The sequence below is a fragment of the Echeneis naucrates genome, chromosome 3 (genome assembly GCF_900963305.1).
Source record: "Echeneis naucrates chromosome 3, fEcheNa1.1, whole genome shotgun sequence".
Classification (NCBI taxonomy): Eukaryota; Metazoa; Chordata; class Actinopteri; order Carangiformes; family Echeneidae; genus Echeneis; species Echeneis naucrates.
In genome coordinates, this window is record NC_042513.1 from 19,799,424 (window position 1) to 19,823,509 (window position 24,086).

The 24,086-nt window shown below is 38.8% G+C and overlaps 1 protein-coding gene across 4 annotated transcripts in view; it reads left to right on the top strand.

Annotated features, from left to right (window-relative positions):
• Nucleotides 1-24,086, top strand: part of arnt2 (aryl-hydrocarbon receptor nuclear translocator 2) — a 50,881-nt gene that overhangs the window by 18,377 nt on the left and 8,418 nt on the right. For 2 of the 4 annotated variants that reach the window (XM_029497500.1, XM_029497503.1), the window contains 12 exons: nt 712-814; nt 5,823-5,888; nt 6,369-6,454; nt 11,757-11,833; nt 12,277-12,411; nt 14,693-14,767; nt 15,702-15,853; nt 20,043-20,115; nt 21,204-21,327; nt 21,444-21,546; nt 21,693-21,831; nt 23,712-23,862. In XM_029497500.1, the coding sequence (XP_029353360.1) occupies nt 712-814; nt 5,823-5,888; nt 6,369-6,454; nt 11,757-11,833; nt 12,277-12,411; nt 14,693-14,767; nt 15,702-15,853; nt 20,043-20,115; nt 21,204-21,327; nt 21,444-21,546; nt 21,693-21,831; nt 23,712-23,862 (1,284 nt within the window). Of the gene's footprint in view, nt 1-711; nt 815-5,822; nt 5,889-6,368; nt 6,455-11,756; nt 11,834-12,276; nt 12,412-14,692; nt 14,768-15,701; nt 15,854-20,042; nt 20,116-21,203; nt 21,328-21,443; nt 21,547-21,692; nt 21,839-23,703; nt 23,863-24,086 lie in introns of all 4 variants that reach the window. The other 2 variants (XM_029497501.1, XM_029497504.1) reach the window with 2 other exon arrangements.

The window sequence follows — 24,086 nt, forward strand, 5'->3', positions numbered from 1 at the left end:
AATTATCTTCTGCCCTATTATCTCCTCTCATGGAGGGATTGAGGGTCAGCACAAATATTTTGGGTTATACTTAAATAACCTTGGTTGAGGGGTGACGGATGTAGCCTGATTAGCCATAACATTATGACCACTGACAGGTGAGCATTGATCTTCTAGGTACCATGGAACCTCTCACAATCTCTCCATGATCATGTTCATCATCACAGGTTATGGACATGTTGATTGGTGACTAAAGAGATTATTACCAATCTGATGCACTGATGAAACTTTGTACATTCGGCTGCACCTACAGTATACTACTGATCTGAGCTGGTTGAGACGTTAGCACCTGTTTAGTTTTTACATTGATAAACTGATTCTCAGCTGCTATTTGTTCTGTTACGATGAGAATGGGTAGTTCTAGATTTCATATTTCTAGCACATATTGAGTTGAACCCTTTGATTTGTAACTCTCTTAATATCAGGTCTTGACAATGTCCCACAACGATAAAAACACACTCAGACAATGCAGAGCACAGATCCGAAGATTGAACAACACACATATTCAATTCTGTGTCTTTCTACATAGGGGAATATTTGATTTCATTGTGTTGTTCCTGAAAAAGCAACAAAGTCACTACGTTTTGTATATGCTTCATTTGCTATGATGGTGTTCTGTGTTAACTTGCATTTGGCCTGTTCTAATTTGAGCTGCTGTCTTTGTTCCAACAGGAAGGATTCTGGACCTGAAGACAGGAACAGTGAAGAAGGAGGGGCAGCAGTCCTCCATGAGGATGTGCATGGGCTCTCGACGCTCCTTCATCTGTCGCATGAGGTGTGTGTGTTTGTGTGTGTGTTTATTTCTGCACGCATACATGTTCCTGATGCTACGGCCAAGTCATCCAGTCATGTCACCTGATATTATCTTTGTGAGGTTTAGGTTTTCGAAACCTAAAATATTACACTCGTTTTTTTAGTAATTCTACTGCAGTCACACATTTAGTTTTAATTACAGACAGATGTCAAAACTGGTTTTGTTCCCCTTGCCAGTTTTACAGTTCATTAAAAACCATGTGTCTGTATAAATCTTGCAGAAATTATGATTATACTCTACAGACGTAATTTTTCTGTGTTGATTATGAATCATTGTGTCAGTTATAGATGTAGATAATGGCTTGGTAGAATTAATTAGATTGGGATAAACTGACGCTTGTTGAAAAAAAATAGAGCCTCTCACATAAGGTCACCTCTGCTCTGTAATCACACATGGGAGTTAATTGCCACACAAGCAAGTGGAAGTCGTACGCAGTGGTAAACATCAGGGGCTCATGTAATGTGATAGGAAGTCACCAGTGTATAGCTCACAATGTGACAGCCATTAGACACTGACAGAGGCAGCAATGACACTTTTCTATCATCCAGCTACTGCTTATATAGAACATTGAAGAGTCCTGTGGAACAGCTCTTCATTAGCCCTGCAGATGCTTTTACAACAGCTTTTCATATGTGATTGATTTGCTGTGTGCAAGCTATTACTCAAGTAATTAATCATAATATGCAGGGTGAGTTACTGGCAGAGGAGGAAGCTAGATCGAGGAACATTCGTGAAAACTAGGTATGAGCATAGACTGTATATAAAAGCTGACTTGTGGACCCCGGATCTTAAAAGTGAACTGCTGCTTAAACCTGCATTGTTTCTCAGTATCATCAGGTTTTGTGAAAAGTGGTCAGATTGTATGGAGGTGGTCGCCAGGGCATGGCTACCATGTGACTCACAGAGTATAACACACAATGAGGAGAGATTACAGAGCAGGTCAGACCCCCCCACATGGTTTCTTCTGGTTTTCTATTCCAAATACCAACTGGCATGTTCAAAATAGCAGCTCACAAACAATTAGAGTTAGTAATATGAATGAAATCAGAATTACAGTATTACACATTTAGATAAATAATGTTGTTGCACATCTAAAACAGGAATCGTAGTTATAAATGTTTAGCAAATATTCTCAACCTCATAATACCATGTTGATAGCTGGACTACTCAGGCAAGGTCACATGAGGCACATGACTGAAAACTCCATACTCCATGCTGCTTGCATTTGAGCAAATGCAAAGCAACAAGGGAATAATGCTTAAGGTGTAAATAGACTAATATTGGAAATTCTGACAGGGTCTGTTGATGATGTGTCGCACATGGACATTTAGTAGATGCCTGCAGCTATCTGAAGGCAGTAGGATAAATCTATGGCCTCTGGTTTGAAAAGGATCTTTTGATTTATTGATCTTCTGTTATGCTTCACTGTGACCGGAACAGGTGTTTTTGAGCTATGGGAGCAGTAATATAAGTGGCTTAGAGTGTTGTCATTAATTCCCTACAGTCTCTACTGTATTCCACTTGTACTTAAACACTGATGGTAGGATTGGGAGGATCCTTAATGATTTTTCAGCAAACTTTATTCAGACAACATACTGATCACACCTTCCATTGGTTTGTATTTTTCTTCAGTGAAAGTGATGTTCTTTGCTAAAAGAAGAGGCTGCTGGAGTGCTAATAATAAAAGCGGAGAAAATATAGATTTGTTAGCATCTGAATTTGGAATATCTCAACCTCAATGTCAGAACTCAGTCCCTCATAGCTGTGGCCACATAGGCACACTGACTCCTTAATCAGCAGTGGAACTCTGCAGTAGATGTACAGTAGAACAGAAGGTCACCACAGTTGAATAAAGAAACGATCAAAATTAATATGGTCGGGAGACCTCTCTAGATAAATATACAGAATCACAAAAATAAAATCTAAATCAATTAGTGCAACACACTTCATCTGTGTATTTTATATGTTATACAAAACACATGCAAAATACTTCAATAGCAAATTTTTCTAATTTTAGATTTATATTTTTACTAAATGTAAATAGTGGTAGATGTTCTCCACCACAGCATCTACTAGCCTGAAAATGGGTTCCTCATTCTAAACTTTGAAGTTCCTGTATTTTTATAGGAACAGGTGGTTACAGATGTCACTTGAGAATTAGTAGCTGATCATTTTATCATTAGTTTTGCTCATGAGTGATTTAAATAGTTGTGTGACAGACAACAGTTGAAGAAGTGTATAATATAGTTTGAAATATGATATAAAATCAATTAATTGCGCATTTACCTTAGAAATACCAATCATAGGTATCAGATTAGATGAACAAATGTCACCATGGCACTCGTTACATCAGCCAACCGGGACATTCAGCACTGAGCACACATGTATATCACAGTACAATTTCCTAACTTCACCCCGAGACATCATCCTCTTTACACAGCAGGGACGCTCTTCTCCTGTCACAGTTGGTGGGCTGTTGGTTGAAACATCATACAATGCTTTCTATCAGAGGTCTACCTCTGTGACCTTTCCTGCTGCCTTGGCTGTGAGGCTTTTTAGCTCTTTTGAAATGGAAGAGTCCCTCTTGCAAAACATTGTCTTTGTTTTCATCACATGCCCCTGAAAATAAGGGAGATGTTTTGCTCATAGGTGATAACCTTGATGTCTTGTGAATTTTTTTTCAGGTAACCTCTTCACTACAGTGATACTAACTTGCTGGGCAGATTACACTAACTCTTAAAGAAGAAAGTTTTTTATGTCCACTTTGGTACAGAAAAGAGCTGCATAGACACTTAGCAGGTTGCCCCTTGGGTTTAAGGTTGATGTGGCTGACTTGATCACAAACAACTGCTGTGCCCACGCTCAAACTGTCAGCCCTGTCGGCAGAGGCTCCAGCCCTCTCATTTATTTAGATGGAGCCCATGCACTGATGCTTCGTGGGTGACAATACATGGTGCTATACCAGAAAACAAGTGACTGTAAACCGTTATTGACAAAAATAGCTGTCACTGTGACAAAACCTCCCAATGAGCTTTAAAAAAGGCTGTGCAGTATTCATCAGTTTGAAAAGCTTGTACATGACACTACATGAACCTTGAGTCGTATGCTTTCTATCCAGACATAATAACACTAATAATTTTGGTTGTCACAGGTCGTTTGTTAAATAACTGATGTCTCCATAGACTCATTAATTAGACTTAGCAGGTTTACTGACGATATTCCAATAATTGTTGCCATCTGTTAAATATCACCCCAGCTTCATTCCTGAGCTTCTGACCCTTTATAAACATGCTTCCTTCTAAACATGAATTTCCTTGTGTTCTATGTAGCAAATAAGTATCGAGGGCTGTGGGGCAAACTGATGGATATCGTAACAAACAACATCAGAACAGCTTTTACTGTTTCAAGGGCTTCCAAGAGCTAATGTTTAATGTAACAAAATAACACCTTTCCACCTTTCCTCAAACACACCAGGGTTTTATTAATGATAGTGTGTAGAATCACGAGGAATGGCTGAGGAATTGTTTTGTCTAGGTATATAACAGGGCTGCAAGTCGCATGAGAGTCCATCTGTTGTGTTGTGAAGAATTTGTTGGACCGGCATGTCCTCTTGTTCTGTTGCTATTCCAGGCTCTAGATAATTCAAACAACATGCTGCTGGCACAGTCTGAAAGTGACTGAAGGCAAGTGGTGAAATCCAACCACTTCTGAGACATATACATAAACAATGGCTGAGCGGAACGCAGCACGATCAGGAGACTAACATTTCAGGGAAGCCATTATTAGATCAGGCAGGCTTATGTAATGTTCAGCCCTGAACTGGCCTTTCCGCAGAAAAACATCCACTGACTGAACACTGCTGGAACCAAGGAAATGCAACTCCAGGCAATAACTTTGTTAAACTATTATTAGGTATAACTGTTACCACTCCTATAAAGACCTACCCTTACTGAGCACTTTATTAGAAACCACATGCTGATACTGGGTGGGGCCTCCCTTTTTCCTTTTAAGTCCCAGTTCTTAATGGCAGTGATTCAACAAGATATTTGAAATTTTCCTATGATGTGACTGCATCTCATTTATGCTGGTTTGTGCGCTGCACATTCAAGCTCCAAATCCCAAAGGTGGCTGATTGGATTCAGATCTATAGAGCTGACTGAAGTTTACTCATGAAATCATTTTGAGATGACTTTGTGCCTTGGAGCATTATCTTGCAGGAAGTAACCATTAGAAAATAGTGCAGTGTAGCTACGATGGGACAGGTACGTTTTATTTACCACTCCATTGGGAAAATGCCAGTGTCCAGTAGCTCATTATCAGTGACGGTAATAGTTGATAAATTATAAATTAGAAACCAGCAACAGCGATAATAAAGTAAGGACTGTTTAGTGTTAATAGTGACAGGAAAACATGCCCCACGCATTAGAACACCACCATCCTGGACAGTGAATACATGGATTCAAGAGCCAGTCTGCTTTTTCCTCTCCTTTTTTTTTTTTTTCCCGTGAGGTGTTTTGCCATCAATGAAACCATCTGTCACTAGTTTTGGGATGTCTTTTTAACTACTCCAGCTGCAGGAAAATAAAAAATTGACAGCTGAAATTCCTTACAGTACTGCAATGTGTGTTTCTGGGATCAGGTGGGTAAAGTAGAGAATTTTACTAATGAAACTTTATATATAGCCGTAGCACAAAGAAAATTAGTTAAGTTAGTAACGCTGCCCCTTATAACAGAAATGGAAGCAGAGGCCAGCTGAGGGCTTGAAATAGCACTTACTCAGTGGAACAGTGCAACTGGCTGAAAACATTTGCTGAAGTTACTTAATTTATAGAATTTCACAAACATTTCAATAAAGTGAGGCTGATGTGACAATGATGTGGATATTGTTCATGCAGGCCATATGGCACCTGTCGTCATGTACCACTGAGTGTAACATGTACTCTTGCTTTTGTTTTATATTTGTGTGAAGGTGCGGCAGTGCTCCTCTGGATCACATCTCCCTAAACCGTCTATCTAACATGCGGAAGAGATACAGGTACAGCAGCATCCTCAACTATCCATGACTGTGTTCCACTGTTTCCTATTCATGTCACCACATCTAATCCTTCGGATTCTCTTCTCAAATGTCTCCTTAAGACTAATGTGTCTTTTCAGCTAAATTTAAATTCAGATCAACCTCTGCAATGCATGGGGGCTAATAAACTTTACAAAGAGCAGGAATTTCCCTGTTATATTAAAAAAAATCTTTACTCTGCATATCTAATATAATATTTAATTTAATCTTTAATCTCATTCCTCTAATTTTTAATACATCTTAACAGTAAACACTCGAGTGGTTTCTTTTTCCCTTCCTCCTCGGGTTTAGAAAGGCCTGGACTAAAGGGTGAAAATTAAATGTTTAAAAATGTTTAAGCAGTTGTACTGTAAATATCTGAGATGACCTGTACTGTATTTGGATCTCCTCCTGAGCTGAAGCTTAGTACCTAACATGTTGTCGTGTCTGTTTGATTGACAGGAATGGCCTTGGACCCTCAAAAGAGGGAGAAGCTCAGTACTCTGTGGTGCATTGCACTGGCTACATCAAAGCCTGGCCCCCTGCAGGTTTGTATACATCCTAAACTTCTCTGCTTGTGTCTATCCCTGACTCACCCAAACTTCACCAGCTGTGGGCTTTGCACAGCTTAAAACTCACTCTTCTGCTTTGGTAATATTTACAAACAGAGTAACTAGATTAGTTTCACAAAAGACTTGTGAAAACTTGAAGAGCATGACATTTTTAAGACATGTAGCAATATTTAACATCAAGCTGCCCACAATAAAGCTATTGGCCTTCTGCTGGCTGTAGCGTGCTGCCAACAGGGGAACAAAACAGACTGGCTGATCTGATCAAAAACTAGCCAATCACATAACTCCGAACTGACAGGCATTTCCCACCCTGCATTAGAAATCCCTCCTTAACTTTAGGTTTGAGCACTGGCTCCTCTTGAGGAAGCTTGCTGACATCTGCTCTCCACAACACTGCCAATGTACAGCCCCATTGCTCCTCAGCTAAGTACATACTGACCGCCAATGAAGACTCGCTCTGTGGCCTTCTTCTACTGATAATTGCATTTGCGGCAGGCTAGTTGCAGTACATGCGCGTTGCTGCCCCAACAGGCCAGTTGTTTAACTGACCTGAATGCCTTTTGTCTTTGAATCTCTTGGCTTGTGAGGTGATCAAATACAAATCCAAAATATACCTGCATTTGGCCAGTGGCAGGTGCTAATTTCCCACCTTAATGGCAGTGCTGCCTACCCCTGCAGCCATAGTCCCATGGTGAAACTGGGCCAACACTCTCACCAAACTGCTCACCTGACCCCTCCTTTCCTGAAAAGGTTGTGATAATCAGTTACAGATTGACACATAACCAGTCTTACCAGTAAAGTGCACATCCTTCTCAGTATTCTCTCTCCTACTCAACCCCCTTGTAGTAGTTGTATTATATGTCCTCTGCAGTAAACCCAGGTCAAGGACTAATGTCAGTTACTCCTGTGATTGATGACCCAAAACCTTTCCCAGAAGGATTTTATATCGTGTGGTCTTTATGTGATCCATTTGTAAGGTTACATATTTGACCCAGGTTCTCTCCTCAGCCTTTAAAGCTAATCAAAAAGGACACCCATATATATTTCTTCCATAACAATGTGCTGCTTAGAGATCTTTACTCAATTACAGCTACCAGGTTAAAATGTTGTTGAGTCTGAATGGGTTCTGGGTGACCATAAACCAATACTTACAGCTTCAGTAAGAACCCGGGCATGAGGAGATTGACACAAAGAAAATAAAGAGTTTATTTGCATTCAATGGGCTTAGAAACCACTGAAAAATAAAAAAGTAATATTTTGTAGAAGAACCCTCGAAGAAGAAGAAACCTTTCAGTCTCATACTGTGTGATCTGCAGCACACAAAACCTTAGATGACTTCAAAATACACACACGCACACATATACATACATGTGTTCTGTGCTGTCTTACAGAGACACTGATTGTCCCCTCAGTCTCAGACCAGGTGTCTGTGGCTGATGTGGTGGAAATGAACAAAATCATGTCATTCACATCTTTGAGGCCTTTGAGGCCCCCGGGAATAACACAGACACAGACACAAACACACACGTGTGTGTTATGATTTCATTGACACATGGTTTACTTCCTCACAATAAAAATACTTGAATGAATATTTTTGACAGTATAATGGCAAACAACAATCAAAGGACACACGCACATTCAGTCATGAATTGCAGATGGGCAGTAGACAGGCACTCTTCAAACACAGATGCATCCCATTTTCGGCACTGATACAATAGCCGTTGACTGAACTGTGTTACAGAAGAGGAATGGGGCCGTAAGTGAGGACAGAGTTGAGCGTGATCAGAGACAGTTTTCTGTTTATGTTGTGAGCAGCTGAGGCAGGTTCCGTTTCAGTAAAATAAAATGCAGTAATTTCCACATATTACAAAGCACCAGGTCAATCTGGATGTAATTAGACCAATTTATCTTTTTATAGTCTCTTTACTGTGGACTTTGTATCCTGTTAGGTTTTCAGAGGTCCTTGTAAGTGCGCTATAATCTCAGTTAAAAAAAACATCTGACAGAATATATAGAAGAAATGCTTTCAAAGCCAGTGAATAATACTACTCAGTGTCTCTGAGGTGGTCGGTGGGGGGAAAAAAAAGAAAAGAGCACATATGTAATTATGTGAGTCCTTTATGAGAGAGTAGGAGCAGTTCTATAGCAGGAAGTGGACACAAGGTTAGGCACATTGGTTATGTAATGGCAGCACAGGAACCTGCAGGGCCATTCAATTAAACCTTTTTTTCAAAGGCTGAGTGTTTTTGACTTCTTAAGATAATATAACTTAATAACTTGAACACCATTTGACACCATTCAGTTATTGGTTAATTTTCCAATATATTAATGGGAGAAAGACAACAGGTTAGGGTTAGGGCAAGCATAGCAACTACCCAGACACAGATTCAATAAATGAAATTAGATTTTTCTAAATATATGTTTCTATAAGTTACCCCGAGCACTCCCTTACTGTGTTTTTTTTTTTTTTTATGCCCCCCAAAAAATTGACCAAAACAAATTAAACCTGATTTTGATGTTACATGTTTGATAATTAAAAAGTGAGCTCAACACTACATTTGATTTAACATGGCTTTATATTAGATTAAGAACTAAAACAGTGTTTTAGCACTATAACTGGTTGTGTATTTGTTTTTTCTTTCTTTTTCAGTGTATTATTAGTCGAGAGGAGTGTGTTTATTATTTGGCAGAATGAAATATGTTAGCGCTGTCAGATAGTGTGGCTGACGGTGTTCTTACACCGTGGAGGCTTAATGGTGAAAACATGTCATAAATCGTTGTAAAGGCACAGGGGCCATGTCAGCAATGGATTGCCTCTAACTGCTGCAAAGTTTGAGTAACAAATGGAGGAATAAGTGTTCAAATTTAATGAGAAATGCCTGTTAAATAGCACTCATGGCATCTCTTTGTTTCTCACTTTATTGGCATGAAGGTCAGACAAATAGCTTTGCCAAGTGTGTGTGTCCCATATGCATAATAGTCTGTGTCAAGGTAATTATATGTGACACTCAGTTATGTTGTTTTCATCTTATGTCCCTCAGTTTGTGCCACAGTCCCAACATTGTGCAGCATGTCCTTGCATGTCCCTCTCCTTACCCAATCTGTTTCTTTTCTTGTCACAGATCTCTAAAACGTTTGGGATTAACAAATCACTTGTCTAAAAGCCTCTCACTTTTAAGAGGAAGTGTGTTTTTTGTATTGGTCTGAACTGTTGTGCAGACTCTTTCCTCCATCTGTTGCCAAGACTTGTCCATTTTCTATAATATAGACTGTGGTCATTGAGTCTGTCTTTGGTCAGGATCTGTCTCTGCTTTGTATCACTGAGAGATACTCAGCATTATTACTATTGCCTCCTAGCAAGAAGGTCATGGGTTAGATTCCTGGGCATGGGGCCTTTCTGTGTGGAGTTGTGGATGTCGTCTCCCCGTACTCCAGTTTCCTCCCACAGTCCAAGGATAATCATGTCTACGTTGATTGTTGACACTAAATTGTCGGTAGATCTGAGTGTGAGTGTAAGTGGTTGCCAGTTTGTCTCTGTTTCTATGTGTTGACCCTGAGATGGACTGACGACCTGTCCAGGTTGTCCCCTAGCTTTGCCCATTGAGACCTGGAATTGGCTCCATGCCTCCATGACCCAGAAACAGATATTCTATAGAATAGTTTTTAATTCATTATTTAGGGCCAGATTAATTAAGTTTGTTTTGAGGTTTGTTATGACTTGCCCAATGTTCATGAGTGGCATCTTGTATTAATTTAATGATTTATTCTGTCTGGAAAGCAGCAACATTGGAAGTTATTTGATCAAGATTCTGGACCAGCTTACCTAAGGGACTTTTTTGGGGCTCTGTTGTTGGTTTTATGGTGCCCAAAGTCTCAGTTCAGGCCCAATTTGAGATGCAACCAAGAGTCAAAATGTTCTTTTTTATCTTAATAACCACCAGGAAACCATCTAGTCAAAATTTTCTACTCATGCACTCATGTGCATTAAATGCTTCACATGCTTCTGTTTCAGTGGATTCAATGCCAAATCCAACTTACCTTAGGACTTATTTTTGAGACCAAGCTAATCAAAATATAGGCTTTGTTCTAATGAGAGTGTTTCCTGTTTTGAATCGATTTTTGGTTTCCTGAGATTTTTTGTTATGGTTGATTTACCTTAACACAGACCTGACATTGCTGTTTCAGGAGACCCTTGTGCTCCTCTGGTCCTTATTGTGTGGGCATGAGAGCTATACTCTTCAGTATAGAGCAGAGAATGAAATTCCTTCTTTTTGTGGGTTAAGCCAGATGCGTGATATCGCTCCATTATTACTTACTCTGTCAGTGATGTAGATGGTAAAAACATGGTTGCTGATGAACAGTTTCTCAATAATATGTCTTGCCCTTCAGCAAAGAATGAAGGTTCACTTTGGTGGGCAACAGCAGTTCAAAGTGCTACTGATAGACAGTTAAGAGCCTTTTTTCATTTGACTATTGTTAAACTCTTACACATGGACCACAAATTTGCTAAGTAACAGCCCAGGCACTGCACCACAAACAACAGTCACACAACACCTTGGTCCACACAATGGTTTTCTTTATTCAATAGAGAGAAGTAATATGAACAGTAGATGGCTATGAAATATATATGCAAAGTGTTTAGCCCTAATGCAATTAAAATTCATTTTTGGATTACCTTTGACTCATTTGCGTACATCCTGGGTACATAGTCATTATCCATTCTGTGAACTGATTACTTTACTTGGAACCAGGCAGAGGTGTATGTATGGATGTACGCATGTATTTGGACCGTAGGAAGAATTTTGATCGATCATCATGGTCTGTAATTTTGTATGAGGACTCAGCAGTTAGGATGAAAAGAAGAGAGTCAGCAGAAATTTTCCGATCTTGTAGAATCTTTGAGCTGCAGGTCAATACTGAGGGCATGTTAAAATGTGTGTCTCAGGATGTGGTCACACAAGAGATAAAACCTTTGTTTGGTGAGCCTCCTGCTTCCTTGGATAATATTATTGTCTGCACTGTGTTGCCTAACAGATCATAGCATTACAGCAACAACACCTAAATATTTCCCAAACCAACAGGGCTTAACTTTCATAGAAATATCACAGGATATGTTTTTTGTTTTAACGAGTGAGATAGGTCAGTGACAAAATGGAAAATATGAAATTCTTAGTTTCTGGACAGGAAGTCTTTCTCATTTCTTACCTGTTTTTATTCTTTCTGTGTCAACATGACTTGGTCTCATGTATGTGTCATCTTCTGTTTATATTTTCCATAGGGATGACTATACCAGAAGAAGACACAGAGGCCAGTCAGGCTGGAAAATACTGCTTAGTGGCCATCGGGAGACTGCAGGTTTGTATGGAGGCACAGGGTATTTTTGTTTCTTTAGCTAAATTTATCTAAAATCTAGTCTAGTGGAAAGTATATTGCATCAGGTTAGAGGACCAGATGGAGCTAAAATATTTTCTCTTTATTTTTTTCTCAATGTATAAGTAAATTAACAATCACTGACGCTTTGGATTTAACTATTAGTTAAAAATAAATGCTTTGTTCTGAGTCTCAGTTGCTGTGAGCTGGCCCTATGCCTGTGTGGAGAGTCACTGTTCGAATTGGGGGAGCCGTTTCAGATTGTTTTCTCAGTCTTGGTGTGAGCATGTACACTTGTGATGCTAGCAGTAAACAGTGTCAACAGAAACATATTGTATAAAATGTTGTATTTATACACCAACTCTTGATTTCCCTTCATAAAAAACAAACATATATTATCCTGAATGATCCACCTGTGCCTCCCCCAGGTCACCAGCTCTCCAGTCTCCATGGATATGAATGGCCTGTCAGTGCCAACAGAGTTCCTGTCACGTCACAACTCAGACGGTGTCATCACTTTCGTTGATCCGCGCTGTATCAACGTCATTGGTTATCAGCCACAGGTGAGCTAAAAGAATTAAAAGTCTATAGACATATGAGTGTCGCCTCCATGTTTCAAGTTTCATGCAGATAAAATTCATTGTTGTTCTTGTTTTTTCGTTCACTCACACTGACAATGACCAGTGTAAAACCTCCTCTCCAAATCTTTCACATGAAAAGCCTTGCACTTGGTCGAAGTAATAACTTCTCATGCGAATAGGGTTTTATTTGAGAAACCTCCAATAGAAATGAAGCATTTCCTTGGCAATGAAGCCAAGATTTAATGAGCAGGAAAACGGACAGAAATTTTTACACAGGTGATAATGTATCACACTCTTTAAATACAGTGCAACAAATTGTTGCACCTTAAATCAATGGTTTCCAGCTATAGTCAGAGTTTCAGAGGTCAGCGTTCTTAACAGCTCCAGCAGCCTCTAATGCCAGGGGTCAGGGGTCAGTGTGTATGTCAATCCACTAGTGTGTAAAATTTATGGGCTGATAGATTGCATGAGAAAGTGAAAAAAGACAGGAGCTAGCTAAAGAACAACTGATGAAAAACATTAGGGGATAAAATGAAATGTGCTTGAAATGTATCCTCATGTCATGAAATGACACGAGGACACATAACTGAGTCCTCATGTCCCCCAGCAGCAGACTCTTCTATACTCAGTCTTTGAAAAAGTATAATAAATTAATTACATTTTGATTTACCTATATGAAGGAGTTAAATATCCAATTGGGGTTTGTCTTTACAACTTTACATGATAGATAATTCACTTTTAGAAAGGTCAAAGAATGTAAGGCACGATCTTAAAAACATTTCTCACATGCTGAACTTCTCACTTGGTTTCATTTTAATAACATTCAAAACTAAAGTTTAAACATTTAGTTTATACAAGGTCCAAAAAGTGACAAAAGATTTTTTTATTGACTTTTTTCTTCCCCCCCCCCCCTTCATTAATCATTGATGATTTACCTGGTTACCTGCCTATAAAAGTTCAGTATTTCAATGTAGCAGCAATGGTAACATACTGCTCACACACTGAGGCTTCAGCGATTTAAAGATGTCTTCTATATATAGTACAGATCATTATAATAAATCAAACCAATCCTTCTACTTTCATACATACTACATTGTGCCACTGATAGTCACATATTTTTTATTCAAGTGGGATTCATCATGCAGGACCTTGCTTTACTAGATGCAATAATTTGTACTTGGACTTGCAGGACAAGGATCCCTCAACCTCAATATTTCTTTTCTGTCTTTTATTCTTGCTGACTGATTTAATTATTAGTGGCCATCTGAGAATTTAATAATTAATAATTGCATTAAACCCTTATGGTGAAATGGGAACAGCTCCAAACTATACTGACCAAGATTGAAAATGTGCATGGCCAGACTTCAGTTTGAATTACAAGAACTAGTTTGCAATGACATTGAACTCTAGCATCAAAATAACTTGCAGCAATGGGCATTTCCTATATCAAATTCTTTGGCTCTGTTGTAATTCTCCAGTCACGCTATGTTCTCAGATAAACTCCTACATAACAAGCTAGTTCCATGACTTTGAGAACTTTGTATTATCTGTCATGACAGTGGAAACACGAAGATTAGGATGAAAATATTTTGTTTTTCTGCTCTGGAATGTTAAACACATTCCTGTGACCAGCCAGCACACACTTTTGCTTAATGCCTCCTCGCACTACTTTTTTTGTTTGTGTGTTTCAAATGAATATCTGCCATTTCAGTTATTATCAGCATCCCATCATCTGGAGTACTGATCACATTCAAACTAAATATTAGCAGTTGCTGCTGGACCGCTTTCTCACCTTGTATAACTTGCATTTAGAGACTCGATCAATGATATAGTTAATTATAGTTAAATTATAGTTAAAATCTGAGGAAATCAGACACTGAAAACAGTGTTTTTGTACTGCTGGTGAATTAACCACTAAATGTAAGTAAAGCTGCAGCCTTATCTCTTTGCAACATTATTCAGTGGCTCCAGTTCTTATTCAGTACACTACCAGTCAAAAGTTTGGACACACTTCCCTGTTCATTTGAATGAGAAAGTATGTCCAAACTTTTGACTGCTAATGTATATAATATGAAGAACATTTTTTTTAACAATGGCACATCTTGTCATCCACATCAAGCAAGTTTGAAAATAAAACAAATCAATGGGTGTTGCAGGTTTAGTACAGGATAGTATATGTTGTATTTTTATTTTTTGTGCATTTATTTGATTAATATAGCAGTTTATGGCACAGATGTTACCTGACCTCTCTTCTGGCTTGTAGGACCTGCTGGGCAAAGATATCCTGGAGTTCTGTCATCCTGAGGACCAGAGTCACCTTCGAGATGGTTTCCAACAGGTGAGACCAGTCTGTTGCTGAGCAAATTGACAAACAAATTTCTTTGCTTTTCAAATACTTCTTCTCTTCTTAGTGCATGTTTATGGCATGGTTCTGGTTCTGGTTCTACATATCTCGTTTGCTTTCAACTTTATTGTTCCCGAACAGAAATTTGCTTTGTAGCCTGGTGAAACCATAAAACAATTCAATTCCGCTTCATTTCTATAGCACATGTAAAAACAATAGTTGATCAAGCATAATTGAATGTTATTTTTCATTGCAAAGCTATTTTTCTTACTTAACTTTCATACCTCTTCTATACTGTGATATCCGACATGACAACAAAGCTAATCTCCTTTCCTGTATTTCCTGAGGTAGTTTTTAAACTTTTACTTTAATATTTTGACAAAGCTTCTTATTGGATTTATATTTGACAAGGAGTATCTGTTCTTTTACTCAAGTAGTGAAGTTGTGTACTCTGTCCACCTCTGTTCAATACTCAGACTGACAGGAATTGGAGTGATAGGTTCAGAGAAGGAAGATCAGGAGCACATGATTCAGCTGCAGAGAGAGCAGAGCATAGCAGAGACCATGACAGCAACAGCTCAACTCAAAACTTTGAAAGCATAGTTTTTGTGTCTTTAAGCAACTGCTATACATTTCCTCATTATCATCATCTTGCTCTCTCCTGGTGAAAATGATTGTGCTGACAAGTTGTAAAATGGGTTTCTTCTCTCTTTTGGGTTGGTCCCATTTTTTTCTGCTGTAAAGCTCAATGTACTCTTTATAACATTGTGGCTAAATAAATGCTTCCATCTCCCAGTGAAACTAACTTTCCCCTCTCAGAGGAAACTGTCAACTATATATCTGAAGATCGTGTCTGAAACCACTTTCTTTAAGTCATTTAAGCCATGAAGACCTGATAGACAACATTGATGATTCTCCTCCTCTGCAGGTGGTGAAATTGAAGGGCCAAGTTCTGTCAGTGATGTACCGTTTCCGAATGAAGAACAGGGAGTGGATGTTGATCCGAACAAGCAGCTTCACCTTCCAAAACCCATACTCTGATGAGATTGAGTACATCATCTGCACTAACACCAACGTCAAGTAGGTTCTTCACACACCCACACACACACACAAACATCACAAAACCAAAAGGAAGTCACTACAATATCAGTGAGGTCAGTGAGGTCACCTTCTGATTGGCTTCAGAGTCTTAAGCAAAAGGGTGAAACTAAGACCAAAATTACACAAAATACAATTTTTTAAGCAACCGCTGGGTGCTTTTTATTCTGTTATTTTTGATGATGTAGAAATATATTTTACTATAATCTTACGTTAAATAACATTTATTTATATAGCAATAAATCATAACAGTTACTTCAAGGTACTTCACATTTTGAGCAGGTCTAGTTCAAACTCTTTACAGTGTTATTAAAGAGACTTACTCCATGAGAAAACACTTGGTGACAGTGAAGGGAAAAATTTCCTTTGAGAGCAGGCGTTTAGAGCTCTGAAAAACAAGCAGAAATACACTTTTACTGCTTCAAGAACACTGGATAAATGTATTCGGATGTGGGATAAGAAGCCTACAAGGCTAGCTCCATAAATCAACACATCCACTGTTAAATGAATTATATAACTGCCTTCCCCTCAATACCATAAGGCAATTAAATATACAACCTGAGTGATGAAATGTATTCCAAATTATATTAGAAATCACTGAAATAAATGCAAATTACTATCGTATCCAACATACCTGCTGGTTTGCAGTAGAAACTGCAGAATAATGATTGATTTTCACATAAGCACAGAATTTTCTGTGTGCAACAGTCTGATGCTGTTTGCATTTAATGTAACATATGATGCATGTAACTGACATTGACATCATCACAGTTGACAGAGACTAGATACAGCAGAAAGCTACTGCCTTCAGATGTCTGCGAAGAGACTGATGACAATGAAGGAAAGGCTTTCGTAGACTTCCTACTGACTGTTGGTGATCACTGAGCGGATATGAGTCATTCAATATTTATTCTGTTTGGCTGGCATTATTACCCATTGAGCTGGACAATTACTTGAAATGTATTTTAAATGCAATGTCCAAATTGAACAAACTGCTGTTTTTCAGCTTTGTTTTCAGATCTTATTTGTTACAAAACAAGAATTGCATTACTATCATTAAAGTTTTGGTTTCAGTGAAAATGAAATGCAAACACAGCCATTCCGGCTGATGTACATAACCTACCAAGCTAAAAATGTGCTTATCATGCAGGCCTATGAACTAACATCTAACTTTTTCAACCCGCTTTTGTCAGCTGGCTGTTTTTTGTTTTTTTTAATTCACATGGGAAGTTGAGAAAAACATGAACAAAGTGAGCAGTTTGCCTTTGGTGAGGTTTACATATGTGATTTTACAATAAAACGCTCAAAATACTGGGCTGCAAGAGTGCCCTGAACAGTGAAACAGCTCTGAATAGGAGACCACACAAAACTTGCCTCTCTCTCACCAAGGCACACAAGGATTCGCCCAGATACCAAACTGGTGGGGGAAATAAGCTCGTCACAGGAAAGTACCCATTAATTCATGTGGTACTGCTTTTTGCACCATGCGTGAAAATAGAGCCTTTCGTGTTCTGTTCGTCCTCCATGTGCACTCAGCTGTCATCATAAGTTAAGAACCTCTATGAGCCCAACCATTTAACAATGTAAACACCCTGCTAATAGCTTTCAGTCACGTATGTGTATGTGTGCGTATGTATGTCTGTGTTACTGACATGAATCACTGACAACAGATTCCTCAGGCTGAGGAGCCAGGCACAGAAAGAACAGAATATGTGTTAGATTTATGAGGCTGCTGTAAAGAAAAATGTCATTCATCAGAAAACTACAAAGTTCAGATGATTTTCTGCAGTATGATTAATATCTGTGTTGCCTCTTTGCGTGAGTGCAATTGGCTTATACTGCTTAAAGTGCACATTAAGAAGCCATTTGAAGTCATGCAAAGTGCACACAGAAGAGTTTTGTGTGTTTTCAGGTGCTGCCTGTTTGGACGATGCTCTTTTCAGTGGTGTTTATTCTCTGGTTATATGCTGCTCACTGAAGGACAGGACACACTTGATCATGTGGCTCAGAAAATATCTCTGTTACAGAAGCAATTTGGCAATTTTGGCAATCAGAACAATTCTTCAGTTTGAACACGTCAGTTAGGGACTGTGTGAGGGCTTTGTTGAGCTGGGCATACATTGCAATTCTGCCTTAGCACAGCACCAAGAGTTGTCAAGTAATGTGTATGAAAAAAGAGAACGGATAGTTTTATATGTTTTATTGAACAGTCAAATCTGATTCAACTTTGAAATTGTGAGTGGGGTACAGCCCCATATTCCAATCAGTCTCTCCATCAAGCCCAATTTTATAATATTAGTATTCTGCATATCGCACCCTACATGAGACCAGTTTGTCATGTTTGATGACCAGCTCTTTTTCTCTGACCATGTTCTATTGATCTCCTTTCCAACAGAAAAATTTGTCAATATACCACCAAACTTTTGATCCAGTACAAGACTGTAGTGCCTGAATGACCTCTGGCTACTCATTGGCAAACACATTCAAGACACTTATGCTACTTTCAGATTTACCTCTGTGTCTGCAGCTTTTACTTGAGCTAAGGCTCCTTCACCAAAAACCTTCAAAAACCTACTAGACTCATTAGGTTAGGGTTACAACTGAATTTGGCCAACCAGCTCTTTTTATGCAGGTTTGGTGTTACACCAAAGTCTCACTTTGTAAACCAAAAGCACTGATTTAATTCCATGAGATCAGTAGAAACACAACTGAATGATAATCTAATGTAATAAACAGTGATAGAAATCTATTTAAAAAAGAAATAATAATAATGATGAGCAACAAAGTTGTCCCTGGAACAGTGTTATAATTAAATTACTGATGTGATTAAATTATACATAAATATTATGTATATTAGTTATTGCAAACTGACATGAATTAACCAAAAGTTTTTGTTTCTGGAATTGTGATCAATGATTTTTGGCTTAAGAAACAAATCATTGTAGGAATATAACTGATAAATGAGAATACAACTGGCAAGTTGTGTCGTGGTTGAATAAATACTGTTATAATATCTTGTGCGTTATCATTAATTGCCCTCAAACTTTTCCAACCTTCCATCTGGTCTGCTTAGTTAAATGTTGTCATTTATGATGATGTTATAATGATGAAACAAATGCAAATCGAACTGAATTAACTACAGACCACTGACTGTTCAAACTTCTCTGAAATGGTTGGTTTGTCCCTGCTGCTCTGAAGACATCTTCATCTGAGTCATATTCCTGTTGCTCTAATTGCTCATCAGTGCTAATACGGGAGATTTCTACCCTCTTTTCCTTCCTAGTTGAATTAGTCAAAAAGAGTATGATGTGTTGCCATATGTTAGTATCCCTATACTACAGCCAGTACAATCAGTGAAGTGACCACTTGATAGGTGCTGATTTGAAAACTTGGAATCATGACATTGTGTGCTGATGTGTCCACTGCTTCACGTCTGCCTGCAGCAGCTTCTACACTCATGATTAACAAACTTCTTGTTGCCTCTGTCACCATAAATTTTGAGTTTGCAGAAGCTAATTTCTCGATTTATTTTGTTGCTGCAAATGTAAGGTGGCTGTGGAGAATGAGTTGAGCCAGTTAAATTTGTTCTGCTGTGGAAACATTTGCCAATGCGCTCTCTGCTTTATGTCAGACCCTTTGGCAGCCACAATGTGGTGTTTGAATGAGCCCCAGCCCTGATAAGGGAAGACAAAGATGAGAAGATGTAAAAAAAGTTAATCTTGTCTTGTTTACTACCTTATGTTTTGTGGTGACATGAAAATATGGCTGCCAAATAGATACACACATACTCTGTAAAAATGTCATAGGTTGTTCAGGCTGTTTTACTTCTGTAGCAGAGCTGAGCGGGAGCTGAGGAGTGACGGGAAGATCCTACCTGCTCTCCATGCTATCCTGAAGTACCCTGTGTAGTACAATCTGTCAAACACATCATTCCCACACCCAAATACGTTGCCTGATTTATGGTGTATTTTCCTCTAATTGAATTGAAATTCATTTTAAAAATGAACATCATGCTGTATTGAACTTTCCACTCAAATGTGTCACAATTGACTGAAACATAAACATAAGTACAAATGCAGTATTACTGCTTTGGTGTAGCATCATAAACTTCCTGTCCTGGTTATTCAGTAATACATTTGGCTGAGATGCTGACAATGTTGTGTTATTGCAGGCAGCTGCAGCAGCAACAGGCAGAGCTGGAGGTTCACCAGAGAGATGGCCTGACTGCCTATGATCTTTCCCAGGTAACCATCTGCATCAGAACTAAGTGTTAAATGTAATTTTCAATGAATGGATATAATTGCTATCCAATTGAAATTTAAGGGAAGGTAAAATACACCTTTCTGCATTGTATTTATAAAAAGATTTTAATTGTAAATTAAATCAGTATGTATCATCTATAAAAGCAGTGCATGTAATAAAATATATGAAAATCACATATTTAGTTACTTAAGGTAGAAAGACCATGGCGCCAATGCTTATCCAGCATTTAAAATTAGGAAGTCCTGACTTATATTACCAGGCCATAAAACACTGAAATAGTCTGTTGTCAACTCTGGAAAAAAATCAGATTCTTTAAAAAAAAAAAAAAAGATTTCTGCAGAGTACAAGCCACTCTGTGTGTGGAGTGCTAAATTCACACAACACAAATGATGAATAAAAGTACTGACACCCTTACACTTCTGTCACATAATGCACAACTTCTAATAGAAAATAATTGCAATTACAACTGCTTTGTTTCTGCACTACAAAAAAGATGAGAAACAGAGCCGGATTTAATCATATTCCACATAGATGGACCTAGAATCAGTCATTTAAATCAACTGTGGCAAGTGACAATTCTTGGCAGTATAGAGATCACACTTAAAAAGAGAGGCCCAAGGACCTGCTCCGTTAGAGAGAGTGAAAAGCTGGGAAGGCCTGAGAACAGTTATATTCTTCAGTTTAATGGTGCAACTACCCGTTCCAAAACCCTAACCCGAACCCTCTAATCATGTTACTGAATAATGACAATAGAAGATCAGGTACATATATTTTAGCAAACGTCAATTTTCAATAAACAGTCCTTTTATCCCACCTTCAGTAAAGTAAATGGGAAAACAATCTCTGTTGATGAAAGATCCCCTTTATTTTTTCTCTTTTGTTTGCCCACTCTGCGTAATTGTGAGGCTCCAAGTGAAAAACCGAAGGGTGTTGTAGCTTGTAAGATATCTCTTGTGTTTGTGTCTGTACTTTTGTGGATTTTTTTATGTTTTACTGTCACAAAAATCAAATCATCCCAAACATTGCGTATGCTCTCCCACTGATCTTCTCACATGCACCCCACTTTCAGGTGCCAGTTGCTAGTGTCAGCAGTGGCGTCCACGAGGCAGGGAAGAGCATTGATAAGACAGAAGCCCTGTTCTCTCAGGAGAGAGACCCACGCTTTGCTGATATGTACACCAGCATCTCTAGCTGTAAGACACCACTGTATACGCTATACAACGCTGATTTGGCTTTCTATTTCTTGTTATTTATTTCTATAACGCTGCCCCGTGTGTGTGTGTGCGTTTGTGTGTGTGTGTGTGTGTAGCGGGAGATAAGAAGATGATGGTTCCCTCCTCTACAGCTGGAGGGCAGCAGCTCTACTCCCAGAGCTCTCCTTTCCAGCAGGGACATTCTGGCAAAAGCTTCAGGTGAGTGCAAGCCCTGTGTGTTAGTGCACATGGTGCTCAGCAGCCTGCGTTCACAACTCATTGTTTTACCATTTGTTGTGTTACTGTGATAGTGTTTCTCTGGAGAAAAACGCAGGCTGAGTTTGTTTGTGTCTATTTGCACACAGTTCCTCTGTAATCCATGTCCCTGGTGTGAATGACATTCAGCCGTCGGGTTCATCCAATCAGAATCTAGCTCAGATTTCCAGACAGCTCAACCCAGGCCAAGTGGCATGGTCAGGCAACCGCCCCCCTTTCTCTGGACAGGTACTGCACACACAAATGCCTGCATTAACAGTGTATGTTGCTAAGGGAAAACCTTATTTCAATGATAAATATGGGGACATTATTGCCAAACTCATTTTCTCTGCTCCTTCTGTGCCTAGACTCCTGTCTCAGGTGTCTGTTAACAGATGGACTTGCGCCATTGCCAGGTTTTGTGATTTTGAATCTGTGTGTGTTTCACAGTTTTGCTAAAGCAATGTTTTAAGGATGTGGTTCTTAATAGGCTTATCTGTCTGTCACCTGTCTCTGCACGCTGCTGTCATTTTCCTGGAGTAACTAAATGAGAATGAGAATAACGGGCGCCAGATGATATGTTAGAAAATATAGGTCACATGTTCTCACCTAAATACTGCAGATATTAAGAGCTAACCTTCAATTCTTCCCAGCATTTGGAGAGGTCTATTTGCGCCATTCTCAAAAACAATGAGCAGTTCTGGAAGAATTTTGACAGGGCGACAAAAACTTGTTTTGCAACAAGACCCCATTTCGTGTTTTGGTCTAACATGGTGTTTGGATTACGAGGTAAGAGATCAGTCTGGAAACATTTGTCCTCAATAGCTACAACACTTGTACATTAACCACTGAAATCATCAAAGTTCATTTAGGTCCTGAAGTTGTTTGAAGCTGTAGCTGACTACATTCCTCCTAGGAATGTGGAAGTCTGTCATTAGCATCCCTGCACACAAGACTATCTCCATCCAGACTGTTTTGTTCTGCGGTTCCCTGATAGTTGATCAAACTGACAAAGCAGAGTAACTCTTTTTTTCAAGAACCTGTCGTAGACTCATCTGTTCAAAGAAAATCTTTTCTCCTAGCACAATAACAAGTTTAACCAGCTTGTCCAGTTCTGATGAACTTCTTCATTTATTATATATTAATAATAATAATAATAATAATATTATGTAATGGAACCACATACAGCTACATATGGTAAATTTTAATGTAGAACGCATTTTAGAATAACGTTTTATTGAAAAAAGGATAACAGGTACCAGTTGTAACACAATTTTAAAAGTAGACGGCTTTGAAAAGTGGTTTTAATATTTTCAAAACATCTGTTTTCTCTGTTTGATGTCACCTTTCGCACTCAGTCTGACAAAAGCTTTGCATGAAATACCACAGCCCTCTGTTTGAGTTGAATAGGACTGCTACATTAGCTCTTTGGTGTGGGGGCTACAGTCCAGGCGGTTGCAGCCAAAAAAAAAAATTTTAAAAATGCATGATTGCACTGCAAAGTAGTTGAACCAAGCTCAGATAATGCCACAGGTTAGTGTCATCTGGCAAGACAAATGTTCAAAGGCAAACTAATAATACAAATTGTGCATTCCTGGTAGCTTGCTGTGTAACATGAACACTATATTTCCACCATTTACAATATAACTGCTGATTTTTATGTCCTTAAGACCCCTTAGACTGTAGTGTTTTGGCCTAAAACATCACATTTTCAGTTTTATGGGTCACAGCATCCCTGCGCTCCCAGTCTTTGTTGTAGAAATGAAAGGAAATGTGGAATCAGTCAAAAAAAAAGTACATGCCTCCCAGCTGTTGATGATACATTGAACATTATTTCTAATTAGCAGAAAACCTAGAGATGAGTTGGATTCGTCTAAACAATGTTTTTCTACATCAATTTAGACAGGTCTTTAAAATAATTTGCAAAAAATATGTACTGCTCCTGCTCCTGAATTCACATGCATATCCATCTGTATTATTACTATCAAAGGTGTTTATTCTTTGCTTTGTGTGGAAACTACTTTGAAATTGACATGAAGATATTGACCTGTAAACTGCTCAACTTTAGGCTGACAAAATATATAACAATCTGATATGCTGCAGGTTTAACAAGTATCTGTTCTCTCCAGTCTAGCAAAGCCCAGTCCAGTCCCTTTGGTATTGGCTCTGGTCACAGCTACCAGACAGACCCGGCATCCTACAGTCCCCTGTCGTCACCAGCCACTTCCTCTCCCAGCGGCAACGCCTACTCAGGACTGACAAACCGCAGCACAGCTTTTGGTGAGTCTTATCGTTGATGCTTATGTTTTACTGGCTCCTGTATAATGTCAGTGAAGACACTGATTTGTTGTTGGCGTTTGTTTAGTTTTACTGTCTCTGTGTCTGTCATAGACACAGTAGTCGAGGAATAGAAACATATTGTGCCTTCAGCAGAGTTTCTGTGTTGTAGAAGATCAATAGGGCAACCTTAAAGTCAATATCAGTATATTAATAATGTGTGTGGT